Source organism: Heterodontus francisci, chromosome 7 (assembly GCF_036365525.1).
Source record: "Heterodontus francisci isolate sHetFra1 chromosome 7, sHetFra1.hap1, whole genome shotgun sequence".
Lineage (NCBI taxonomy): Eukaryota > Metazoa > Chordata > Chondrichthyes > Heterodontiformes > Heterodontidae > Heterodontus > Heterodontus francisci.
This window is the reverse complement of record NC_090377.1, coordinates 109,053,144-109,080,312: the sequence shown is the minus strand read 5'-3', so window position 1 is coordinate 109,080,312 and position 27,169 is coordinate 109,053,144. Positions and strand designations below refer to the sequence as shown.

Genomic DNA, 27,169 nt, shown 5'->3' with positions numbered 1-27,169 from the left:
GACGGTACAATTTGCCTGGGTCTTTCTTTAATTTGGAAAGTTTTAAATGATATGTTAGGCGATCTGTGGAGCGACAGGATTGAATTATCAGTGCGTCTCTCCCACCACAACCAGAATCGTATATATTGATTGGGGGCTTTGACAGGAGCGGTTGGTCGTAACAGTACTTGGTAGATAGTTAATACACTAAATTGCAGCGAAAGGTGTTTGCCATTAACTTATTAACACACTCAAAAACCCCACGCCACATTTATACATTACGCAGTGTTCTCAGCAATAAAGTATCCTTGCAGTTAAAAGTCCCAAATTCCTCCCAATCACAATGGATTGGATCACCCAACGTCCTTAACAAAGTCAGTGTTCTCTTTGCTCACTTCTTCTGAGCACACTCGACTGATCTTCTGTTAATGGGACTATCTCTGGTGATCTAGTTGGTCTTTTCTTCTCCGCAAACCTGAAGCCTTCGCTCCAGGTTCAAATCTGAGCAGCCTTTTGCTGTATCGGTGATCTGAGAGCAGCACGCCCCCCTCCCCTCCCTCTCCCCGTCCCCCTCCCCCTTCCCATCCCCCTCCCTCTCCCTCTCCCCCTCTCCCTCTCATCCCCCCCTCCACCTCCCCCCCCTTCCACCTCCTCCCCCTTCCACCTCCTCCCCCCTCCACCTCCTCTCCCTCCACCTCCTCTCCCTCCCCCTCCTCATCCTCCCTCCCCCTTCCCTCTTCCCTCCCCCTACCCTCTCACCTCCCCTTCCCTCTCCCCCTTCCCTTCCCTCCCCCTCTCCCTTCCCTCCCCCTCTCCCTGCCCTCCCCCTCCCCCTCATCTTTCCTCCCCTCCCCCTCTCCTTCCCTCCCCTCCCCCTCTCCTTCCCTCCTTCTTCCCTGTCCCTCCCCCTCCCTCTATTCTCTCCCCCTCCCTCTTCCCTCCCCTCCCCCTTCCCTCTTACCTCCCCCTTCCCTCCCCTCCCCCTCCTACCTCCCCCTTCCCTCCCCTCCCCCTCCATCTCCCCTCCCCTCCCCCTCCATCTCCCCTCCCCCTCCCCCTCCATCTCCCCTCCCCCTCCATCTCCCCTCCCCCTCCATCTCCCCTCCCCTCCCCCTCCATCTCCCTCTCCCCCTTCCCTCCCCTCCTCCTCTCCTTCCCTCCCTCTTCCCTTTCCCTCCCCTCCCCCTGCCCTCTTCCCTCCCCCTGCCCTCTTCCCTCCCCCTTCCCTCCCCCCTCCCTCCCCCTTCCCTCCCCCCTCCCTCCCCCTTCCCTCCCCCCTCCCTCCCCCCTCCCTCCCCCCTCCCTCCCCCTTCCCTCCCCCCTCCCTCCCCCTTCCCTCCCCCTTCCCTCCCCCTTCCCTCCCCCTTCCCTCCCCCCTCCCTCCCCCTTCCCTCCCCCCTCCCTCCCCCCTCCCTCCCCCCTCCCTCCCCCCTCCCCCTTCCCTCCCCCCTCCCTCCCCCCTCCCTCCCCCTCCCCTCCCCTCCCTCTCTCCTCCCCTCCCTCTCCCCTTCCCTCCCCCTTTTCTCTCCCCTTCCCTCTTACCTCCCCCTTCCCTCCCCTCCATCTCCCCTCCCCCTCCATCTCCCCTCCCCCTCCATCTCCCCTCCCCCTCCATCTCCCCTCCCCCTCCATCTCCCCTCCCCCTCCATCTCCCTCTCCCCCTCCATCTCCCTCTCCCCCTCCATCTCCCTCTCCCCCTTCCCTCCCCTCCCCTCCTCCTCTCCTTCCCCTCCTCCTCTCCTTCCCCTCCTCCTCTCCTTCCCTTCCCTCCCCTCCCCCCCTTTCCTCCCCTCCCCCCCTTTCCCTCCCCTCCCCCCTTTCCCTCCCCTCCCCCTGCCCTCTTCCCTCTCCCCTCCCTCCCCCCTCACCTCTCCCCTCCATCTCCCCCTCACCTCTCCCCTCCATCTCCCCCTCCATCTCCCCACCCCTCCCCCTCCATCTCCCCACCCCTCGCCCTCCATCTCCCCACCCCTCCATCTCCCCACCCCTCCCCCTCCATCTCCCCACCCCTCCCCCTCCATCTCCCCACCCCTCCCCCTCCATCTCCCCACCCCTCCCCCTCCATCTCCCCACCCCTCCCCCTCCATCTCCCCACCCCTCCCCCTCCATCTCCCCACCCCTCCCCCTCCATCTCCCCACCCCTCCATCTCCATCTCCCCACCCCTCCATCTCCATCTCCCCACCCCTCCATCTCCATCTCCCCACCCCTCCATCTCCATCTCCCCACCCCTCCCCCTCCATCTCCCCACCCCTCCCCCTCCATCTCCCCACCCCTCCCCCTCCATCTCCCCACCCCTCCCCCTCCATCTCCCCACCCCTCCCCCTCCATCTCCCCACCCCTCCCCCTCCATCTCCCCACCCCTCCCCCTCCATCTCCCCACCCCTCCCCCTCCATCTCCCCCTCCCTTGCCTCCCCTCCCCCTCTCCTTTCCTCCCCTCCCCTCCCCCTCTCCTTTCCTCCCCTCCCCTCCCCCTCTCCTCCCCTCCCCCTCTCCTTTCCTCCCCTCCCCTCTCCTTTCCTCCCCTCCCCCTCTCCTTCCCTCCCCTCCCCCTCTCCTTCCCTCCCCTCCCCCTCTCCTTCCCTCCCCTCCCCCTCTCCTTCCCTCCCCTCCCCCTCTCCTTCCCTCCCCTCCCCCTCTCCTTCCCTCCCCTCCCCCTCTCCTTCCCTCCCCTCCCCCTCTCCTTCCCTCCCCTCCCCCTCTCCTTCCCTCCCCTCCCCCTCTCCTTCCCTCCCCTCCCCCTCTCCTTCCCTCCCCTCCCCCTCTCCTTCCCTCCCCTCCCCCTCTCCTTCCCTCCCCTCCCCCTCTCCTTCCCTCCCCTCCCCCTCTCCTTCCCTCCCCTCCCCCTCTCCTTCCCTCCCCTCCCCCTCTCCTTCCCTCCCCTCCCCCTCTCCTTCCCTCCCCTCCCCCTCTCCTTTCCTCCCCTCCCCCTCTCCTTTCCTCCCCTCCCCCTCTCCTTTGCTCCCCTCCCCCTCTCCTTCCCTCCCCCTCCTCCTCACCCCTCCCCTCTCCCTCCCTCCCCCTCTCCCCCCCCCTCTCCCCCCCCTCCCCCCCACCCCCTCCCTCCCCCATCCATCCCCCTCTCCCCCCATCCCTGCCTCTCCCACCCCCTCCCTCCCTCTCCCTCTCCCCCTCCCTCTCCCCTGCCCCCTCCCCCCTGCCCCCTCCCCCCCTCCCTCTCCCCTGCCCCGGCTCCCTTTTTACAAGCTGAGATCTGAGAGAGCGAAACCCATTACCCTTTAGGGGCTACAACGTTGCACTCTGCTTTCGAAAGGGCCTTTGATCTGGGTTCCTTGATCTTACAGTAACTAAGACCTCTGGCCTGTCTCTGGGTAGAATTTACACTGCATTAAAGATCACAGTTTTTTTGAAACAACCAGACTATAAAGTCCAGCGTTTATAACAAATTTTAAAATGCTAAGTAAAAAAAACACATCTTCCAGAAGCAAATTATTTATGTTTTCCACCCTTCTTCCAAAACTGTTCTCACTTCATAACATCACACTGAGTTTGATGCCCTTCATCAATGCTTCACCAGCTTTTCTTATCAAGATAGTTACAAAATGGCATCTCAATCAGTCATCAACTTGTTTTCTAATGTGACCTGTCTGTTTTATTGATGTTGATGGACAGTCACTTAAAGTTTAACTATCCAGTGAATAACATAATTGATTAATGAGAGAGGACAAACTGACCATGAACAGGCTGATTTTATTCATCTTTAGTGTGCTGGAAATTGATTTGCTGTCAGGGTGTAGCTAGCAGGGTTTGATGAAGGTGGCATTCTGCAATTTTAACATGCTTGTTCTGATACTCTGACAGACATGAGATTTGTTGCGGATTGACTGATTTTGACTCTTTTGCACTTGGCAAAGTTAAATATTACCATAACAGCATTTTTCACCTCAGAGTTCTGTACAGAGACAGAAGAACCAAGGACATGGTTAAAAGATACTTTTGAGGGGAGAGGTAGCCAGGCTAAAGAGTTTCCAGAAGGCAGGGGTGTGGTGACAGAAAGATGAATATCTGAAGGTGAAGTGAAAGGAGTGTTAACTTGTTGAAGAAGTTTTATGAATAAATGTTGAAGTTTTTTTAAAAAATAGAATAGAAGTTTACAGAACAGCAGGTAGCAATTTGACCCTAGCTAGTACTGCCTGTTTGCTAGAGCAATCCAAATCTTAATCCAACTGCTCTTTTCTCTAATAGACTGCTTCAATGTTTATCATGAACAGAGGTTATACATGTGCACTATGCAAGTCCATGTCAATCCTTTTTAGCCAGTATTAGTTCTGTGCAGTATATGTTGTCCGTCCATATGACTTGTGTGTTCGTCTGACTATGCAGAAATAACCTTAGAATAGAACATTGTCTTCAGAGGAGCAGGAAACAGTTACAAGGTCAGTGTAGTCTTTAAGGAGAGAATTGTGTTGTAACTGAAGTGTGTATTGGGACTATCATGTGCCAGCCAGTGAGACAATCGGCAGATGCTGCTGTTCATGTTAGAGAATCAGAAGTGTGTTGGAATACTCTCCACTTGCCTGGATGAGTACAGCTCCAACAGCATTCAAAAAGCTCAATGCCATCCAAAACAAAGCAGCCCGATTGATCGGCACTTTATCCACCACCTTAAACATTCACTTCCTCCAGCACCAGTGCACAGTGGCAGCAGTGTGTGCCATTGCCAAGGCTCCTTCAAAAACACCTTCCAAATCCACGATCTCTACCATCTAGAAGGACAAGGGCAACAAACACATAGGAACACCACCACCTGGAAGTTCCCCTCCAAGCCACACACCATCCTGACTTGAAACTATATCGCCATTCCTTCACTGAGGCTAGATCAATACCTGGAGCTCCCTCCCTAACAGGACTGTGGGTGTACCTACACCATATGGACTACAGTGGTTCAAGGCTCACCACTACTTTCTGAAGGGCAATTAGGGATGAGTAACAAATGCTGGCCTTGCCAGTGACACTCGCATCCCACGAAAGATTTTATAAAATTGGTTTTCCCCAGTTTCTTCCATGATAAGTCAGCTCCATTATTTTGAGGAAATGCTACATGCCGTATATTAATGCGCCCTTTCAGGCCCATATTCAGGGCCACTTCTCCACTATAGTTCCATAATGCTGCAATTCAGTGTACTTTGTAATGATGTTCTATTGTCTGCCGAACTGCAGGTAAACATTTAAAAAAACATCTTTTGCTGCAGATTCACAGGATGATTTGATGCTGAGTGCACATTTGCAGGTCTGCCAAAACTTGCTGAATTCCTTGCTTAATATTAACTTCTTGTATCATGTTGTCTGTATAGCAGAGGTATGTAGGGGCATTGCTGCCAGACTTATTTTTCCTGTAAATGTGGCTGTAATAAATCAGATCATATGATAGTAGAACTGAGCATTTTACACTAGAGCCAGTTGTTCCCTTGACACCAGTGTTCCCTCAGCAGTCATGAAGGTATCACGCAGGCTGCCTGCAAGCTATCCCTTCTAAGATACTGTGCACGTGGTCATGCAAATACCACGCATTGATATAAATAGTCTGCACAGAACAAGAAAATTTGGAGGGACCACTCTTGACACTATTATTGTTCAGATGAAGAACTTTAAAAAAAAAAGGAATAAATATATTTAAGTAACTTTAAGTGAAAAGCTTCAGTGGGTGATAATCAGTGTGGGAGACATGGATTGTATTATCTTGTTCTGCAGAGTCACATGTATAATGGCATAATGCAGTTACAGTTATGTAAAGAAATCTCCTTTTCACAATGAAAAGCTTTTGACACCAAACCTTTTTAAATATGCTTACACACAATGCTGGAGAAATATATGTAGGAAAGATATTCTCTGATACTTGAACTGAAGTTTTGTAACATGAAATTGAGCAATTTAGTGGCTTATTTCTCAGTTGCTATCACAGCCTCAATTAGAATATCATGCCAGCAAAAATATTACTGACTATAATTTCTGTTCACCTCTTGCTGTACGGAACATTTCTGCTGGTGGCAGTTGCTATCCCATACTACACCCAAATGGATATTTAGTTTTATTCATTCTTGGGCTGTGGATGTTGCTGACAAGATCAGGATTGCCCATTCCTAGTTGCCCTGAGAAGTCAGTGGTGAGTGGTTGCAGTCCTTGTGGTGAAGATGCTCTGTGTGTAGTGGTTTGGTATATCTATGTAGTATGTGAGGATAATTCTGAGGGTAACTATTAGTGGGTCTGGAGTGACATATAGGCCAGACTACGTAAGGACATAAGGACATAAGAAACAGAAGCTGGAGTAGGCCATTTGAACCTTCAAGCCTGCTCCACCATTCAATAAAATTATGGTTGATCCTCTACCTCAACTCCACCTGCCTGCACTATCCCCATATCCATGAATTCCCTTTGTACCCAAAAATCTCTCTGTCTTGAACATACGCAATGACTGAGCATCCACTGCTCTCTGGGGTAGAGAATTCCAAAGATTTACAACTGTTTGAGTGAAGAAATTTCTCCTCATATCAGTCCTAAAAGGCAGACCCCTTATTCTGAGACTGTGACCCCATGTTCTAGATTCTGCAGCCAGGAAAACATTTTCTCAGCATCTACCCTGTCAAGCCCCTTAAGAATTTTGTATCTTTCAATTAGATCAACTCTCATTCTTCTAAACTGCAGGGAATATAGGCCTGCTCTGCTCAATCTGTCCTCTTAGGACAATCCTTTCATCCCAGGAACCAGGCTCGTGAACCTTCATTGCACTCCCTCTAGGGCAAGTATGTTCTTGCTTAGGTAAAGAGACCAAAACTGCACACAGTACTCTAGCTGTAGCCTCACTAATGCCCTGTATAATTGTAAAAAGATTTTTTTACCCTTATACTCCAATCCCTTTGTAACAAAAGCTAACATACCCATTTGCTTTCCTAATTGCTTGCTGTACCTGCCTGTTAACTTTCGGTTCATGTACAAGGACTCTCGCGTCCCTCTGTATGCAAACATTTCCAAGTCTCTCTCCATTCAAAAACATTCTGCTTATTTTTCCGACTAAAGTGAATAATTTCACACTTCATCACATTGTATTCCGTCTGCCATGTTCTTGCCCACTCACCCAGCCTGTATACATCCCCCATCCTCCTCACCGCTTACTTTCCCACTTTGTATCGTTACCAAATTTGGATATGTAACACTCAGTCATTTGAGTCATTAATATAGATTGCTAATAGCTGGGGCCCTAGTATTGATCCCTGTGGCACTCCACCAGCTGCCAACCCGAAAATATCCTGTTTATTCCTACTCTGTTTTCTGTCCATTAACCAATCCTCAATCCACATGAATATATTACCACTAATCCCATGAGGACCCTAGGTTTCCTTCCTCAAAGGACATTAGTTAACTTGTTGGCTTATAAACAAACCAATAGCTCCAGGGTCATTTCTACTGATGCCAGTTTTTTTTTAATTCACTCATGGGATGTGGGCGTTGCTGGCTAGGCCAGCATTTATTGCCCATCCCTAATTGCCCTTGAGAAGGTGGGGGTGAGCTGCCTTCTTGAACCGATGCAGTCCATGTGGGGTAGGTATACCCACAGTGCTGTTAGGAAGGGAATTCCAGGATTTTGACCCAGTGGCAGTGAAGGAACGGCGATATTGTTCCAAGTCAAGGTGGTGTGTGGCTTGGAGAGGAACTTGCAGGTGGTAGTGTTCCCATGCATCTGCTGCCCTTGTCCTAGTTGGTAGAGGTCACAGATTTGGAAGGTGCAGCCTAAGGAGCCTTGGTGCATTGCATCTTGTAGATGGTGCACACTGCTGCCACTGTGTGTCGGTGATGGAGGGAGTGAATATTTGTGGATGGTGTCGAGCTTCTTGAGTGTTGTTGGAGCTGCACCCATCCAGGCAAGTGGAAAGTATTCCATCACATTCCTGATTTGCGCCTTGTAGATGGTGAATAGGCCTTGGGGAGTCAGGAGGTGAGTTACTCGCCTCAGGATTCCTAGCCTCTGACCTGCTGTTGTAGCCACGGTATTTATATGGCTACTCCAGTTCAGTTTCTGGTCAATGGTAACCACCAGGATGTTGATAGTGGAGGAGGCAACGCTGTTAATGCCATTGAATGTCAAGGGGAGATAGTTAGATTCTCTCTTGTTGGAGATGGTCATTGCCTGGCACTTGTGTGGCGTGAATGTTACTTGCCACTTATCAACCCAAGCCTGGATATTGTCCAGGACTTGCTGCGTTTTTACACGGACTGCTTCAGTAACTGAGGAGTCACAAATGGTGCTGAACATTGTGCAATCATCAGCAAACATCCCTGCTTCTGACCTTATGATTGAAGGAAGGTAATTCATGAAGCAGCTAAAGATGGTTGGGCCTAGGACACTACCCTGAGGAACTCCTACAGTGATGTCCTGGAGCTGAGATGATTGACCTCCAACAACCACAACCATCTTCCTTTGCGCTAGGTACGACTCCAACCAGTGGAGAGTTTTCCCCCGATTCCAATTGCCTCCAGTTTTGCTCGGGCTCCTTGATGCCATACTTGGTCAAATGCTGCCATGATGTCAAGGGCAGTCACTCTGACCTTTTAATTTACAATTTCTTTTTGTTTTTAAAACTGAATTTGAATTCTCAAATGCCATGGTGGCATTTTCCTCATGTTCTCTGGAGTATAGTCCAGACATCTGGATTATGAGGCCATTAACATTACCACTGCACTACTGCAGTACGAGACAGTGAACATTGGCAGGCTATCTAGAATGATGGGCGTCAAGAATCCAGCCTTGTTCTCATATAATTTCGTACTTCTCAAAGGAATCAGTAGATAGCAATCAAAAGTGGGAATACTGGCTGATTTTCCCACTTTTATTAGTGCACGGGCACTGGGCCAATGGTAATGGCCCAATTGCTGACTCTTCTTGCATCTGATATCTTAGAATGGCAACCTCAGTTTGCAAATCATAAAGAGGGAAAATGAATATATTGATCTACTGCATGGCTGCAAGAATTACCCCAGATGAACTATCTTTCCTGTAAGGGAAGATCAGATAAAAATAAATAAAACAGCTGTGTTCTTGCTCTCACCGTCACTGAGCACAAGCTGTAACTATGGCAACTCACTCACTGTGACTGCCCAAAGATTTCTGAAGCATCAGAAGTAAAACAAAATAACTTCTTGGCCCACAAAAACACTGCAAATTTACAAACACGACAACTGAATACAATAGAACTTAAGAAACATTCGCAACAAGATTGAAAACGAGCGGATGCACTCTGACATCTTCCTATAAACCATCACACACACTCTGTCACTGCCTCCTATTCCTTGTAGAAAGGGTACATAAGCTCCATCATTGCATTCTCTTCCAACCAAACAACAGCCATTATTTGGGGGTCTATAGTAGTGTGGCTGCCCCTTTTTTATTTCTGAGTTCCACCCATATGGCCTCATTTGATGATTCATTTTGCATACCATCCTTCCTCAAAGTTGTTATTGATTCATTAACTAATAATGCTACACCCCATCCTTTTTTATCTCCCTCTCTATCCCGCCTGAAAACTCTATATCCAGGGATGTTGAGTTGCCATTCTTGCCCTTCCTTGAGCCAAGACAGCAGCTTCTGGATTTCCGCATTTAACTGCGCATGTGCGGACGCCAGAAGTTGCTGTCACCTTCACGGGGTAAATAATAGCAAATGCTGGCAGTTTCACTATCATTGCAACTGCAAAATCCGTTATCCCACACTCTGTTTGTCCCTTTGCTCATGGAATTTGTGGTGTACAGCAGATTATAAACCTTGACTGCAAAATTTGACGCCACTGACTTTGGTCCAACTGAGCCAGGAGACGAAAAAAATAACTGAGAGTCTACTCCCAATGACTTCTGGCATGGTTCATGCCAGTTACCATGTTTTGGAGGGCAGTACCACAGGCTTCTTGCACGTGCACAGAAAACCTGCAGAATGGGCAGATTCATCATCTATCGGTGATGTGGTGCATAACCTACAATTTTGGACCTTGCCGATCCTCTTCACATCCTCACAAACATGGACAGCTGATAATGCATTCAGTTGCATAGGGACAACCCCCTTCCCCCCCCCGACCCCCGCCCCCACCAACAGTCTCTTAAAGGCATCACCATTTAAATTTCAAGCGAGGTGCTTTTGACTTGTTGCTGCTGCAGAGTTAGTGTAGGTCCTGTGTACTGTGTTGCTAGAGGCATTGTTTCAGTTGGAAGGGAGTGGTGTGGATTTGAAAAACCTCTGAGCTCACCACCTGTTCAAATCGTGGGGCTACAGTTGCCGTTCCTCTTGGGCTGCAGCATCACAGGGAGATGGAGCATAGGCAAGCAGCGAGGACAAGCTGTCGCTGTCTGGCCACTTCCAAATGTCTATCCACATGAACTCCCAGGTCCTTCCATCCCTGCACACTCTTTAGAATTATGTCATTAAATATATTACTTTTCCCTATCCTTCTGTCAAAATGCATCAACTCACATTTCTCTGTATTAAATTCCATCTGCCACTTGTCTGCCCATTCTGCTAGCCTAGCTATGTATGTTTTCAAGGAGTTAGATACAGCTCTTGGGTCTAAAGGGATCAAAGGGTATGGGGAGAAAGCGGGAACAGGTTACTGAGTTGGATGATCAGCCATGATCATAATGAATGGCCGAGCAGGCTCGAAGGGCCAAATGGCCTACTCCTGCTCCTATTTTCTATGTTTCTATGTCCTGTTGTAGTCAATTGGTATCATCCTCATTGTTCGCCACTCCTCCAAGTTTGGTATCATCAGCAAATTTTGAACATTTTCTCTGTATTCCCATTTCATTTATATATACCAAAAAAAGCAGTGGTCCTAGCACTGACCCTTGGGGACCACTGTCTACCATCCTCCAGTCTGAAAAACAACCATTTACCACGACTTGCTATTTCTGTCCTTCAGCCAAATTCTTAACATGCTGGCACTGACCCTCCTATTCCATGAGCCTTAATTTTGTTAACCAGCCTTTTATGTGGTACTTAGACAAACTCTTTCCCAAATACATAAAGACAACATCCACTGCATTCCCTTTGTCAACCTTCTTCATTACATCATCAAAAATTTCAAATAGATTAATCAGGCACGATCTGCCTTTTCCAAATCACTGCTGACTCTCCTTAATTAACTCAAACCTTTCCAAGTGTCAGTTGATTTTTTTTTCCTTGATTATTATTTCTTAAACCTTACCCACCACTAATGTTAAATTAACTAACCTGTAGTTACGAGAAGTGTTCTAACACCCTTTTTGAGTAAGGGTGTTACATTTTCCACTTACCAATCCTCTGACACCTCTCCTGTATCTAGGGAAGATTGGAGGATTAAGGCAAGCCCTTTCACTATCTCCACTCCCATTTCCTTTAGCAACCTGGGATGCAAGCCATCTGGACCATGTGACTTATCCACTTTCAGCATAGCCAGCCTTTCCAGTACCTCCTGCCTCTCCAGTACCTCCTGCCTCTCAATTTTCACCCCATCCATGACCTCTACCATCTCTGCTTCGATTGATGTTTTGTCAGATTCTTCTTCCTTAGTAAAACTACGCATTAAGTATTCTAGCCTTGCCCTGCTCCTCTCAGCATATATCACCCTCTTTATCCCTCTCTTACTGCCCGTTTACTATTTACATACTGGTAGAAGATTTTTGGGTTCCCTTTTATGTTAACTGCCATTCTATTCTCGTATTCTCTCTTTGCCAGTCTTATTTTCCTCTTCACTTCCCCTCGAAAATTATTGTATTTGGCCTACTTCTTGGTTGAAGAATTCGCCTGACATGCAACATAACACCAACTTTTTTGTTTCATCATATTCTCTATCTCACTCCTCATCCAAGGAGCCCTGGCTTTGGTTTATCTACCTTTCGTCCTTGTTGGAATGTACCTAGCCTGTACCTGAAACATCTCTTCCTAAAAGATCACCCATTGTTCCGTTACTTTTCTCACCTTTCTCATCTGGTCATGACACTTCTTCAAAACATTCGATCAAGTTGGTCAAACAAAATCTTCCCTTAACAATCCATGCTGACTATCCCTGATTAACCTGTGCCTTTCTAAGTGACAGTTTATCCTATCTCTCAGAATAGATTCCAATAATTTGCCCACTACTGAGGTTAGACGGACTGGCCTGTAATTATTTGGTCTATCCCTCACTCCCTTCTTAAACAGAGGTACAACGTTAGCAGTTCTCCAATCCTCCGGCACCGTAACTGTATCCCGTGAGGACTGGAAAATTATGGTCAGACCTTCTGCTATTTCCTCTCTCTTGCTTCTTGTAACAGTCTAGGGTACTTTCATCTGGCCCTGGTGATTTAACAACTTTCAAGGATGCTAATCCCCTTAATACTTCCTCTCTCCCTATGTTTATCACATCCAATACTTCACACTCCTCCTTAACTACAATATCTGCATTGTCCCCCTCTTTTGTGAAAACAGATGCAAAGTATTCATTCAGAACCATACCAACATCATCCACCCCTACACATCGGTTATCTTTTTGGTCTTTTATGGGTCCTACTCTCTTCCTTAGTTATCCTCTTACTCTTAATGTATTGATAAAACATCTTTGGGTTCACCTTGATTTTGCATGCCAATATTCTTTCGTGCTTTCACTTTGCTTTCCTAATTTCCTTTTTGATTTCACCCCTCCACTTTCTGTACTCCTCTCGGCTTTCTGTAGTATTGAGTTCTCGGTGTCGGACATAAGCTTTCCTTTTCAGCCTTATCTTGCCTGTAAGCTGCTTGATATCCATGGGGCTGTAGATTTGGCCGTCTCACCTTTTTTCTTTGTGGGGTCATGTTTACTCTGACCCCTTTGAATCTCCCGTTTGAATGCCTCCCACTGCTCTGATACTGATTTACCTTCAAGCAGCTGTTCCAATCCACTTTCGCTAAATCACTCCTCAGTTTAGTAAAATTGGCCTTGACCCAATTGAGAACTCTAACTCCTGTTCTATCTCTGTCTTTTTCCATAATTATGTGAAAACTGACTGAATTATGATCACTACCCCCAAAATGCTCTCCCACTGCCACTCCTTCCACCTGCCCATCTTCATTTCCTAAAACTAAGTCTAAAACTGTGCCCTCTCTTGTTGTACTTGCTACGTACTAGACAAAAGTGTGCTCCTGAGTGCACCTCAAGAGTTCTGCTCCCTCAATTCCTTTCACACTAAAACTATCCCAGTTAATACTGGGGTAGTTAAAATCCCCTACTATTGCTGCCCTATTGTTCTTGCACTTCTCAGCGATATGCCTACATATCTGCTCTTCTATCTCTGACTATTTGGGGGGTCTATTGTACACTCCTAGCAGTGTGATTGCCCCTTTTTTGTTCCATAGCTCAATCCATATGGCCTCATTTGATGACTCTTCCGACATGTCATCCCTCCTCACAGCTGTAATAGTTTTCTTGACCAAAATTGCCACTCCCCCTCCTTTCTTATCCCCCTCCCTATCGCATCTGAAAACCCTGTAACCAGGAAGGTTGAAATGCCATTCCTGTTCCCCCTTAAGCCATGGTTGTGTCTTCTTCTTTGGCCTCCTTGTCTCAAGAGACAATGGGTAAGCGTCTAGAGGTGGTCAGTGGTTTGTGGAGCAGCGCCTGGAGTGGCTATAAAGGCCAATTCCACAGGCGCTGCAGATAAAATTGGTTGTCGGGGCTGTTACACAGTTGGCTCTCCCCTTGCACTTCTGTCTTTTTTCCTGCCAACTGCTAAGTCTCTTTGACTCGCCACTCTTCAGCCCCGCCTTTATGGCTGTCCGCCAGCTCTGGCGATCACTGGCAACTGAATCCCACAACTTGTGGTCAATGCCACAGGACTTCATGTCTCGTTTGCAGACGTCTTTAAAGTGGAGACATGGACAGCCGGTGGTTCTGATAACAGTGACGAGTTCGCTGTACAATGCGTCCTTGGGGATCCTAATCTTCCATGCGGCTCACATGGCCAAGCTATCTCAAGCGCCGCTGGCTTAGTAGGGTGTATATGCTGGAGATGTTGGCCGCCTCGAGGACTTCTGCATTGGAGACACAGTCCTGCCACCTGATGCCGAGGATTCTCCGGAGGCAGTGAAGATGAAATGAGTTGAGCCGTTGCTCTTGGCTGACATACGTTGTCCAGGCCTCACTGCCATAGAGCAAGGTACTGAGGACACAGGCTTGAAACATTCGGACCTTTGTGTTCCGTGTCAGTGTGCCATTTTCCCACACTATCTTGGCCAGTCTGGACATAGCAGCAGACACTTTTCCCATGCGCTTGTTGATTTCTGCATTTGAAAGACAGGTTACTGGTGATAGTTGAGCCTAGGTAGGTGAACTCTTAAACCACTTCCAGAGCGTGGTCACCGATATTGATGGATGGAGCATTTCTGACGTCATGTCCCATGATGTTCGTTTTCTTGAGGCTGATGGTTAGGCCAAATGCGTTGCAAGCAACCGCAATCCTGTCGATGAGTCTCTGCAGACACTCTTCTGTGTGGGATGTTAAAGCAGCATCATCAGCAAAGAGGAGTTCCCTCCTTTCCGTACTTTGATCTTCGCTCTAAGACGGGCAAGGTTGAACAACCTGCCATCTGATCTTGTGTGGAGGAAAATTCCTTCTTCTGAAGACTTGAACGCATGTGAGAGCAGCAGGGAGAAGAAGATCCCAAACAATGTAGGTGCGAGAACACAGCCCTGTTTCATGCCACTCAGGATAGGAAAGGGGTCTGATGAGGCACCTCTATGCTGAATTGTGCCTTTCATATTGTCATGGAATGAAATGATGATACTTAGTAGCTTTGGTGGACATTAGAACTTTTCTCGTAGTCTGAAGAGACCACGTTTGCTGACGAGGTCAAAGGCTTTGGTGAGATCAATGAAAGCAACGTAGAGGGGCATCTGTTGTTCACAGCATTTCTCCTGTACCTGGCAAAGGGAGAACAGCAAGTCAATGGTGGATCTCCCTGCTCGAAAATCGCACTGTGCCTCAGGGTAGACACGCTCAGCCAATTTCTGGGGTCTGCTTAAAACAACTCGAGCGAAGACTTTCCCCACTATGCTGAGCAGGGAGATTCCACGGTAGTTATTGGAGTCATCGCAGTCACCCTTGTTCTTATAGAGGGTGATGATATTGGTATCGCGCATGTCCTGTGGTACTGCTCCCTCATCCCAGCACAGGCAAAGCAGTTCATGGTGTGCTGAGAGTATAGCAGGCTTGGCACTCTTGATTATTTCAGGGGTAATGCCATCCTTTCCAGGGGCTTTTCCACTGGCTAGAGAATCAATGGCATCACTGGGTTCCGCTTTTGTTGGCTGTTCGTCCAGCTCATCCATGACTGGCAGAGACTTGTCTGCATTGAGGGCGGTCTCAGTGACAACATTTTCCTTGGAGTACAGTTGTAGGTAGTGCTCCACCCAGCGGTCCATTTGCTTGCGTTGGTCAGTGATCATATCCCCTGATTTAGACTTGAGGGGGGCGATCTTCTTGATGGTTGGCCCAATAGCTCTCTTAATGCCATCATACATTCCTCTGATGTTTCTGGTGTCGGAGGCCAGCTGAATACGCCTGCATAGGTGTTGCCAGTAGTCATTTGCACAGCGCCTGGCTGTTCTTTGTGCAGCGCTTCTGGCTACTTTAAGTGCTATGGATGTTAACTCGCTGGGGGCTTTCTTGTAGTTCAACAGTGCAGTGCGCTTAGCAGCTATGACAGGTTCCAGCTCTTCAAAGTGAGATTGAAACCAGTCTGCATTCTGCTTCTCATGTTTGCCAAAGGTGGTCATTGCTGAGTCATAGATGGCGTCTCTGATGTGGGCCCATTTGGTCTCTCCATCCCCTGCAGGAGTGTTTTGAAGGGTTTTTTCAAGTGAATTTAGAAACTTATGTGATAGCTGTGGATAAGAAATTCTGTTAGTGTTGATGCGTGGGCGGCCCTTCTGCTTGGAGTGATGTAGCTTCTTTGGTTTGAGTCTAACTTTGCTGCACACCAGGGAGTGGTCGGTATCGCAGTCCGCACTGTGGAAGCTGCGTGTGATTTGGACACTGTTTATAGAGACTCGCCTTGTGACGATGAGGTCCAGCTGGTGCCAATGACGTGATCTTGGGTGTCTCCATGAAACCTGGTGACAGGGTTTAGTATGAAAGAACAAGTTGGTAATGCAGAGGTTGTGATAGGTACACAAATCCAGCAGTCTCTGTCCATTCTGATTCATCCTTCCAATGCCATAGCGCCCAAGGCAGGAGGCCATGAGTCCTGGTCGGCCCCAACCGACTGTTCTTCCTTCAGCCATGTTTCTCTAATAGCTATGATATCATACTGCCACGTGCCTATCTGTGCCCTCAGCTCACCTGCTTTATTTACTGTACTCTTTGCATTGAAATAGATACCCTGAGCACTGCCAAACTTTTTTTTATTTGCTAATGTTTGTTTCCTCTATCTTCCAGACTCATCCATTAATTTTCTGCCTTCCATTTTCATTTCTGATTTTGTCCCAACTGAGTCTACCCTCAGGTCCCCATCCCCCTGCGAAACCAATTTAAATCTTCCCCAGCAGCACTAGAAAAACGTCACACAAGGAGCTCAGTCCCGGCTCTGTTCGGGTGCAACCCGCCCAGTCTGTACAGGTCCCATCTCTCCCAGAGCAGGTCCCAATGTCCCAGTAATCTAAAGCCTCCCTCCTGCATCATCTTTCCAGCAACGCATTCACCTGTCTTATCCTTCTATTTCTATACTCACTTGCGCATGGCACTGGGAGTAATCCGGCGGTTACTACTTTTGAGGTCCTGCTTGCTAATTTCTTACCTAGCGCCTTAAATTCTGACTGCAGGACCACATCCCTCTTTCTACCTATGTCGTTGGTTCCGATGTGGACCACGACTACTGGCTGTTCACCCTCCCACTTCAGGATGCTCTACAGTTGCTCGGTGACCCTTGCACCAGGGAGGCAACCCACCATCCTGGATTCTTGTCTGCGGCCACAGAAATGCCTTTCTTTTCCCCTGACTATTGAATCACCTATCACTATGGCTGTTCCAGTCTGCCCTGTACCCCCCTGTGCAGCTGAGCCACCTGTGGTGCCTTTGACTTGGCTCTGGCTGCACTCCCCAGGTTGAAGTATTACTGTCCTCAGTATTCAGAACTGAATACCTGTTGGAGAGTGAGATGCACTCAGGGGTCTCCTGCACTACCTGCCTGATTCTTTTTGACTGGCTGGTGGTCATCCATTCCCCCTCTCCCTGCATACTCTTAAGCTGTGGGATGACCACATCTATAAATGTGCTATCCACGTAGTTCTCATCCTCATGAATGCACCGCAGTGTCACCAGCTGTTGCACAAGTTCCAAAACCCAGACCTCAAGCTGCCGCAATTGACGACACTTCTTGCACAAATGGTTCTCCAGGATCTGGGAAGAATCCTGGAGCTCCCACATAGCACAGGAGGTGCACTGTCCAGGTTGAAGCACCCCTGCCATTCCTTTATCTATGAGTTGGCCCTTTGCTACTGTTTAAAAAAAAACTTACCAATACTACAACACATTAGAATTATTGATAAACTTTACTAGTACTGATAAATCCTATTAAAAATCAATACAGTTCACTAGTTAAAATAAATTTTACTCAAAAAAAAATACTCAGCAGCTGCTCACTTGCTCCTTTTTATTAATACTTAATTTATACTTTTTTTTATTTGGCCAGTTGTTGAGACGCTATGACCCAGCTATTAACACACGCAACCTAACAGTAATGTTTTAACCGAGCTGTTTACTGATACTCCCTAATAGCAGTTCTCGCCAACCAATCACCTTACAGCATTCCTGTGATGTCACTGTTCACTTTGTTTTCAAACTCCAGCACGCCTGGACTCCTGTCCGCTCGGCTCTCGCTGTTTCCCGCTCTCTGAGTCCCAGCAACTACAGGTCAGTTAGTTTAACATCAGTGGTGGGTAAGGTTTTCGAAACAATAAACAGGGACAAAAACAACAGGTAGTTGGAGAGGTTTGAGTTAATTAGGGATAGCCAGCACAAACCTTTCAAAGACAGATCATGTTTGACTAACCTAGTTGAATTTTTTGATGAAGTAGCAGAGAAGGTTGATGAAGGGAAAGCAGTGGATGTTGTTTATACCAAACTTGGAGGTGTGGCAAACCGTGAGGATGATATGAATCGCCTGCAATAGGACATAGATAGGCTAACAGAACGGGCAGAGAAGTGGCAGATGGAATTTAATGCAGAAAAGTGAGAGGTGATGCATTTTGGCGGAAGGGATAGGGAGAGGCAATATAGACTTAATGGCACAGTTCTAAAGCATGTGCAGGAACAGAGGGACCTGGGGGTTCCTGTGCATCGATCTTTGAAGGTGGCCAGACATATTGAGAGACTGGTTAGCAAAGTATATGGAATCTTGGGCTTCATAGAGGCATTGGGTACAAAAGTAGGGCGTAATGCTGAACCTTTATAAAGCTCTGGTTAGGCTCAACTAGAGTATTGCATCCAATTCTGGTCACCACACATTATGATGGATGTGAGGGTCCTTGTGAGGGTGCAGAGGAGATTTACCAGAATGGTTCTAGGAATGGGAAATTTTAGTTATAAGATTAGGTCGGAAAAGCTGGTGTTGTTGTCCTTGGAACAAAGGCGATTAAGGAGAAATTTGATCGAGGTGTACAAGATTACGACAGGCTTAGATAAGTTAGACAAGGAAAAACTTTTCCCATTAGCTGATGGTACAAGGACTAGGGCTCACAAATTGACGGTTTTGGACAAGAGATGCAGGGGAAATGTTAGGAAGAACTATTTTATGCAGTGGGTGGTAATGACCTGGAACTCGCTTCCCAAGAGGGTAGTGGAAGCGGAAACAATCAATGATTTTGAAAGAAAATTGGATGGGCACTTGAAGGAAATAAACTTGCAGGGTTACAGGGATCAAATAGGGGAGTGGGACTGATTGTTACGCTGAGGAGAGCCAGCATGGACCCGATGGGCCAAATGACCTTCGTCTATGCCGTATGTTTACTGGGGGCCCAGCGCTGCAAGCAGGCTTTGAGGCCTTCCACGTCTGCTTGGTCTCAGCTGTGGCCGCAGGCCACCCTGTGGATGGGCATCTACTGCACAATGGTGTCCCAGCTGCTGAGGCCTTTTTTTAATTTAAACGTTTTAAAATGTGCAGAAAGGGTCCCTCACAATGGAGGTCCCTCTCTGTCACGTGAACTGCAGTCTTCACCTCCTTCCATGCTGGAAGGCCTCCTATTGACTCTCCAGTTTCGAGACCTCGCCCGCCATCCTTAATTGGATGGCAAGCCCACCCTCGAGCCACTAATTGGCCAATTTGGGGAAGATCACTGCAGGTGACTGTTCCCAACTCAGAGCACTGTTGGGACCCCCATTTCACTCCAACGTCGGGGTCTCAACCCCAAAGGCAAAACCTTGTCCTATGCCTCCTTGCCCTGCAACGATCATTTAAATTGATGTAGTGTTCTGGATTCACCTTTTCCATACCATTTACAATGATACATATCCCTAAAAGTTCCATCATTTTCCAAGACTATAAGGTCCAGGTTTTCTAGTATTTCCTTATAACTCAGTCCTCTAATTCTGGGGAATCAGTCCCATAGCTCTTCCCTGCACTCGGGCTGGAATGTCTTTCTTGTGTCTCCGTGTCCACATACCTAGAAGGTGAAGTCTGAGCACAGTATTGTACAGTTTCAACATGATCTCCTTGGACTTGTACTGTAAGATTTTGGCATCATCATTCAGTTTTATTTGCTTTGTTCTTTGCCACATAACACTGACTGGATATTTTAAGTGGGAGAATTAATATATTCCCACCGATTTCTTTTAACTCTGATCCTGATCTGAATCAGCACAATTCATCAAATCTATATGTTGGCAATTTACTTTTTCTTATGCTTATATCTCTGTTAAGTATCATCTATCAGTGGGCTGTTGTGTTGCATATTTTATTCAAATCACTGTGCGAATCCCTGACTGTCTCCTCAAAATCAGCTGCTCCCGTCATTTTTTTTGTATTGTCTGCAAATTTGAACAAGTTGTTCTGTGCTTCTGAATCCCAGTTATTTACCTGGGTAACTTTGTACAGAATGTGCCCAGATTGGCGTCAACCTATTTACATACTTGTGTATATTTGAATAGAGTGTGCACTGCCACGCACTAACTTCACAGCCATCACCAAAGGTGCACCAAGAGAAGACACCCCACCTATATGGACTATTTGCTGCGTGTCCAACATCCTTCATAGGTGGAAGGATGCCAACCATATTTGAACAGAACATGCACGGCCTAGCACCAGCCAACTTAAGGTTGTGCTCAAGTTGGTATTAATCTGTTCACTTGTCAGTGTTGAAATCGTTCCTAGGTGTTAATTATTCTGCTGTATCTCAATTGAACCATTATGACAACATCCTATGTATGAACAGGGCAGTTAAGTAGTTTCTGAACATCAATAGAAGCCAGTAATCTATTAGCCTTTATACTTACTGGAAAGGTTAATGTTTGTAAACATTATTCTAAAAATAAGAAGCAAGTACAGCTGATGGACTATGGGACACAAGTTATACCCCATGAGTAGCTGACCAGATAACTCATTGATTATTTATGATAATCATCATGTATGTGCTGCCTAGTCGACTATGTGGTCAGGTAAAGATGGATCGAATTGTGCAAAATGATCCACAAAACAGCAGTGAAAACCTTGGAATCCTGTGGAATGTGACTTCTCGGTTACCATAAACGAATAGCCCTAAGCAATGCCCACAGTCTGTTGTGCGTCTTATACTATGGTACATTAAGTAAGAATGTGAAATTACGATAGCCAACGGGTAGTATCAAAATGTATTAGATTGATATGCAAATCTGGAGTAGCTGGGTCCAACGGTATTGCAATGAAATGCTTTCTATTGGGATTTATAATCTAGTTATTATAATGTATTTCACAGCCTTGTTAAAGGTTAGTGGCACAATGAGTGGTGTAAATCAGTTGAATTTTATGGTTAGCTGCCATCATTTGTAACATGCCCATTTCTCGTTACCTTTTGTTTCATTTTTTGAACAGCCAGCAGAGGCAGCGCTGGAACCACAGCAGATCCAGGCCTTTGACCAGCTCCGACGCCTCTACAGAGGACCATCTAGGGTAGGACCTTAATTCTTCTGTTGTTAATCTCACTTCCTTAAAGCAAAATAGTTCCCCAGAAAACAGTACTGTGACTTGCAAGGTTGAAAAACAGATGCGGGTGACCAGCAGTCAGAGACAGTGCTACAACGTTGTGAGTCTGACTCTGTGCTGAGTGCTCACATCTCAAGAGGCAGTAGAACCATACAGTATCTGTCTGTCTCTCTCTTTATATATACCCACACTGTAGACTGTGCATTGTCCTTCGCATGGCAGATTTTTAACAGCAATTCTGATTGGGACATTTTCATTATTTTTGAAGTACATTTTTGTGCTTATGAGGATGAGGAATGTGAGTGCTAGGAATAGACCACTTGCCATACCAAGGACCCACTGTTAGCTTCGAGTATTCCAAGTTACATACAGTAAAGAGTAAGATGCACAGCAAAACTATCTTTTGCCTGCTCACAATAATGTGCCTCAGTCCCAACCTCAGAAGAGAATCTCCTGCCACATCAGTGCAGCATTTTTTGCCATTTCCCACAAATCCACCCTTAGGCTTGTCTCAGAGACATTGCCAAGTTATGTGGAATTATAGCAGTTTTGTGCTATAGGCTTTACCAACCAGAAACAGATTTTATTTCTTAATATAGTTTATGTTTTAAAAATTCATATGTCATGATTATCGATCACTGGGCAATGAAAATATTATTTACTCAATGTAACAGATTAACTTCTTACAATAAATATAACAACCACAAATAAAACGTCATTGCGCTGCTCTCTACACCAGTTCTCGGGCCTAAATGTTTCCCTTAAGTCTTGGTGACTAGAACTGACTATTTCCAGCTTATATTTCACTGATTTAGCAATAGAATCTATTTATTGTCATTGTTTTCCATCTTTAATATCTTCTGTGTCTCTTAAAGTTTGTCAGTAAAAGTGTGAAAATACAGTAATACAGAGGCATTGATGCAAACTGCATAATTATTCAATAAATCTGTTCTTTAAAAGGAGACCATCATTGTAATTGCTTTCGGTGAATTGCATGATGTTATTTGCTATTTCCACTGCTTTTGCATCAGAGCTTTAATCTGCATTGCAACAGTGACTACACTTCAAAAGTACTTCGTTGGCTGTAAAACACTTTGAGATGTCCAGTGGTCATGAAAATTGCTATATAAATGCAAGTGTTTCTTTCTTTTTGCTTATCTTTGTCCAGTATCCAGTTCCTCAGGAGTTAGCTGGACAAGATATTGGGTAAACCAAGTGTAAGATTGCCATTTTTTTGACTAGTTAAATAGCAGATACATGGCAGGATAGAGTTAGAGTGGGACCATGGCTTGAGTTGTCCATACTGTCTTTGCTGAGGATGAAAATGAGTAGAAAACGTTGGCCTTTGTAACAGCACCAAATGCAGCACTAACTGGGAGAAAATGGATGGTGGCTTTTAAATAAAATAGGCATTTGAACTGAAACAGAGGCTCCACTTGCTAGTTAGTTATTCTTCTTCCATGAGCTTTTGTGTCCTGTCGTGCACCTTGTTAATGTTACACCTAATTACTCAAAAAAAGTAAACTTAGCTCATTCAAAATGTCTACAGTCATAATTTTTCTACTGCTCTGTAAAGTTAATGATAATGGGAATAATTGTTTCATATGGAAAAATGTGAGAGATATGTTCGTTGCATTGTAGTGTAGATGTAGTATACCTGGATTTTCAAAAGGCATTCGATAAGGTGCCACTTGAAGGATTAATAGGCACAGATAAAGGCTCATGGTGTTGGGGATAATATATTAGCGTGGATAGAGGATTGGTTAACAGACAGGAACAGGAAGTGGGCCTCAATGGGGCATTTTCAAGTTGGCAAGCAGTGAATAGTGAGGTGCCGTGAGGATCAGTGCTGGGGCCTCAGCTATTTACTTGGATGAAGAGACAGAGAGTAATGTATCTAAGTTTGCTGATGATACAAAGCTCGGTGGAAAGGTAAGCTGCGGGGAGGATGTAGATGGGCTGCAAAGAGATATAGACAGGTTAAGTGAATGGGCAACAAGATGGCAAATGCAGTATAATGTAGGGAAGAGTGAAGTTGTTCACTTTAGTCGTAAAAATAGAAAAGCAGAATATTTTTTAAAAGGTGTGAAACTGGTTAAGTGTTGATGTTCAGAGAGACTTGGGGGAATTCGTACAAGGAACGCACAAAGTTAATATGCAGATGCAGCAGGCTATTAGGAATGCATGTTGGCCTTTATTGCAAGGGGATTGGAGTACAAGAATAAAAGAAGTCTTACTAAAATTGTACAGGGCTTTGGTGAGACCGCACCTGGAATACTGTGTGCAGTTTTGGTCTCCGCATTTAAGAAAGGATATACTTGCACTGGAGGCAGTGCAGTGAAGATTTACTAAGTTGGTTCCCGGGATGAGGGGGTTGTCCTATGCTGAGAGGCTGAGTAAATTGGGCCTATATTCCCTAGAGTTTAGAAGAGTGAGAGGCAATCTAATTGAGACATACAAGATTCTGAAAGGGCATGATAGGGTAGAAGCTGAGAGATTGTTCCCACTGGTCAGGGAATCTAGAACACGGGGACACTGTCTCAGGATAAGGGGTCAATCATTCAGGACTGAGATGAGAAATTACTTCACTCAAAGGGTTGTGAATCTTTGGAATTCTGTAATCCAGAAGGTTGTGGATGCTCCATCATTGAATACATTTAAGGCTGCGATAGATAGATTTTTGGTCTCGCAGCGAAGCAAGGGATATGGGGAGCGGGCAGGAAAGTGGAATTGAAGCCCAAGATCAGCCATGATCGTATTGAATGGCGGAGCAGGCTCGATGAGCCATATGGTCGACTTCTGCTCCTATTTCTTGTGTTATTGTGCATCAGCTGCTATGATTTGTATGTTTTTTTCATCCAATCCAAATAATCACCGCTGTTGTTGCCAAAATCCTGTTGAACATGCAGACAAAGCTTGTCAAATCCAAAGGAGTGCTTATTGCATTCCGTTTGATTTCAAATATGTTGCCTTCCACTATAAACACTTGTTAACACAGTATGCTCCACAGCTAAGCTGGGGCTATCATTCTGATAGAGTAGCTGCAAATTGAAGTGATAGTTGTTACATGTTGTGTACCATTGCAGGAGCCTAAAGGGCCAGGTGGGTCTGCAATGTCTAACCAATTGAAAGAAAATAAATACTATAAGCATGCTGCAGGGTGTGTAGAAAAGGATCCTGGGTGATAGTAGATTTGGTACTTAATATGTCAAATCAGTGTGTAATATCAATAAATAGATTCTATTGCTAAATCAGTGAAATATAAGCTGGAAATAGTCAGTTCTAGTCACCAAGAGAAGGGAAACATTTAGGCCCGAGAACTGGTGTAGAAAGCAGCACAAGTCTGATCCCTAGTATGAAAGGCTTGAGTTATAAGGGAGATACTAGGTCTCTTTAGCCTCGAAAGGAATCACCTGAGCGGGGCCCTGTAGAAATATAAAGAATAATGAACAGCAGTGATTAACTCAGCCTTCGATCTGTATGCCAGCATACTTGAACAAAGGAACTTTAGGCTGAAACTGGTGAAAGGACAGTTGCCATTGATAGAACCATCAGCATGCGTGTAACAGAGGAGGCTCAGTAACCCGGCAGACCAGATGTTCAAATTTACCTGCTTCACCTTAACTGCAATGATTATGCACAGCTTCTGTGGAACATCTGGTTGTAGCTACGTGGTACTGCATTTAGTATAGTACAAAACAGGCACAGGCAGATTAAACGGCCCAAATTAAAAAGGTTTTATTTCCTTCAAAGTATTATTTTAAACATATTAGTGTGAATTAGTTTATCTATGGCCAGGGCAACTTCTCCCAACTTATTAGAAGGTTCCTTTGACTGCATCCCATTAACTAGTTGATGTCAAGCCATTGCTACCCGTGAGGAAGCTTTGGAGCGTGGGGTTGATAAATGTGGTTTCTGTGATCCCTTTTCTAATGCTGCTGCTTCATCCTGAGTTATGCTTCCTTCAACTGCAAAGATTGCAGGTAGTATGCTATGAGCAGTTAAGCAGACGTTAGTATTTCGGTATTGTAGTGAAGTGCAGCTGATTTTAAGCATTTACCTACTGCCTGTAGACAGTGGCACTTGGCAGTAAAGTATTGTGATGTCACAGCATTAGGCATTCATAGCCGTTTGTGTTTGGGGCATCTCCACCTACAGGACATCTACTCCTGGTGATGCCTTGATGAGCTCAACTAGGTGTAATTACCATTGCAACAGGGCATTTTCCCTAATGACCCCCTCGTGATGCCAGTCTCACTTGCCTATTATAAGCTTCACCTACAGCAAACAAAATGTATCATATCAAATAATGGAGCTGCTATAGGAAGATACATATTTTATAATACTTTTCTGTGCATCTGTGGTTAACTCTTGTAGCTATATCATCCCTTAGACTGTCACATCATACATTAGACGAACTGTTCATTGTCGAATATGGAAACAAAATACTTCAAATGGGTGTTGTCAAAAGTTACCTTTATATGTTCATTCTGCTTTTCCATTGAATGGCCTGACCCCATTTAACAGATTTCTTTCTAGAAAAAGAAGTGAATGAAGAATATGCAATACACACATGCAAATAGAGACAGAAACGAGCAGAAGAAAAATAAAATGGAAAGGTTTGAGGCAACATCTGAAGAGTTGTTGTTACGGTTCTTCAAGCTCACTGTAGAGTCCTTGATTGTAGGTAGATTTTGCTTTTCGTTCATGCCCAGTATTATTCTTAAACCTTGTTCACTGCATAAGACTTTTCTCTCTTGGGGTGCATGTGTCTTCAGTGGACTCAGAGGCTTGTGAGAAAGAGATGGAAGCAGACAGGAGAGAGATCTTCTCAGTCCAGGAGCAAACAGCTTTTTTCCCAAACTGTTTGTACAAATTCAAAAAACTCAAGTTGCCCAGCAGGTTGGTCATGTGACTAGCTGGTTTGACCATGTCTGTTTGTGTATTCAGCCATCTTAGCAGTCAACCTGGAATGCGAACTCCCCCACGTTCAACGTCTGGTAATTCAAAGTCCATTGTGGACTGAGTGTGTCAGGGAATGGCTGCTTTGTCCTTCCAATCACCGTCTGTTAATATGCAAACGCCTTTTTCCAGCCACGGCTGATCTGTTTAACAAGTCTTTTCTTCATTCCAGTAACAATTTAAAATCAATGTTCCAAACAAAATTAATGTGCCTCATTCTTGGCAGGTGGGGGCCTAGCATGACGACACTGAGATCGCTTCTTCCTAACGTATTTCCAGTCTTTCTGCCTGTGGGCCTTTTAGGGCACTGATTTCTGCTGAACCTTCTTTCCACTACTCCATCAGCCACCTCCGCAAGGCACATCTGTGAAACGCAGCTTATAATATTTCTACTCATGATTTCCTCATAGGGCATGTTCAATGGGTGTTCGCCAATTTTACATCGAGACTATAGGGATTGAGGACTTGAAAATTAGATCACAACCTTGCCTACCTGCTTATTCCTAAAAGTGTGCATGAGCCTGTTTCAGGACTCAGATACCACTTTTAACTACTGCAGCATTCCATGCACCAGTTTTATAAGACTGCTAAATCACCCAGGAACCATCGGGAGGATGCATTTCCTGTGTGTTTTTAAAGGATCATCTTTTGCTGTCTGATCAATTACTGATTTGTTCATTTTGACTGTTAGTCTGCTAACTTTAGCTGTTTCGGCTGAGATGGCAGTTGTAAAATGATTTGAAATTTTGTGGAAGGTTAATTGGCTGTGTCTGCATTGGACTTCTAGTGAGGGGTTTCAGACAAAACTCTTAGGATGCCATTGTGGGTGAAACAGAAGGAGCAGCATACTCCAGCTTTGCCATTTGCCAGTTACGGCAGTAGCCCTGTCATTCACCTGTGGCAGGCCTTGAATAACCATTGATCTTCCTTCGGTCCTGGTAATCCCCCTCCTGTCATGCACCAGTTTGTCCTGTAGCAGAAGTGAGAGTGTGGTAGTGTCTGGCCTGTTGAAGGGATGTGAAGATTGCTGTGGGAGCTTAGAATGGTCTGTGAAGAAGCAGTAGAT

The 27,169-nt window shown here is 46.0% G+C and overlaps 1 protein-coding gene across 2 annotated transcripts in view; it reads left to right on the top strand.

Moving 5' to 3' along the window:
• Positions 1-27,169, top strand: part of vps8 (VPS8 subunit of CORVET complex) — a 715,536-nt gene that overhangs the window by 648,823 nt on the left and 39,544 nt on the right. Inside the window, exon 45 of one of the 2 annotated variants that reach the window (XM_068035875.1) lies at positions 21,031-21,108. In XM_068035875.1, the coding sequence (XP_067891976.1) occupies positions 21,031-21,108 (78 nt within the window). Of the gene's footprint in view, positions 1-21,030; positions 21,109-27,169 lie in introns of those variants that run through there. The other variant, XM_068035876.1, reaches the window with a different exon arrangement.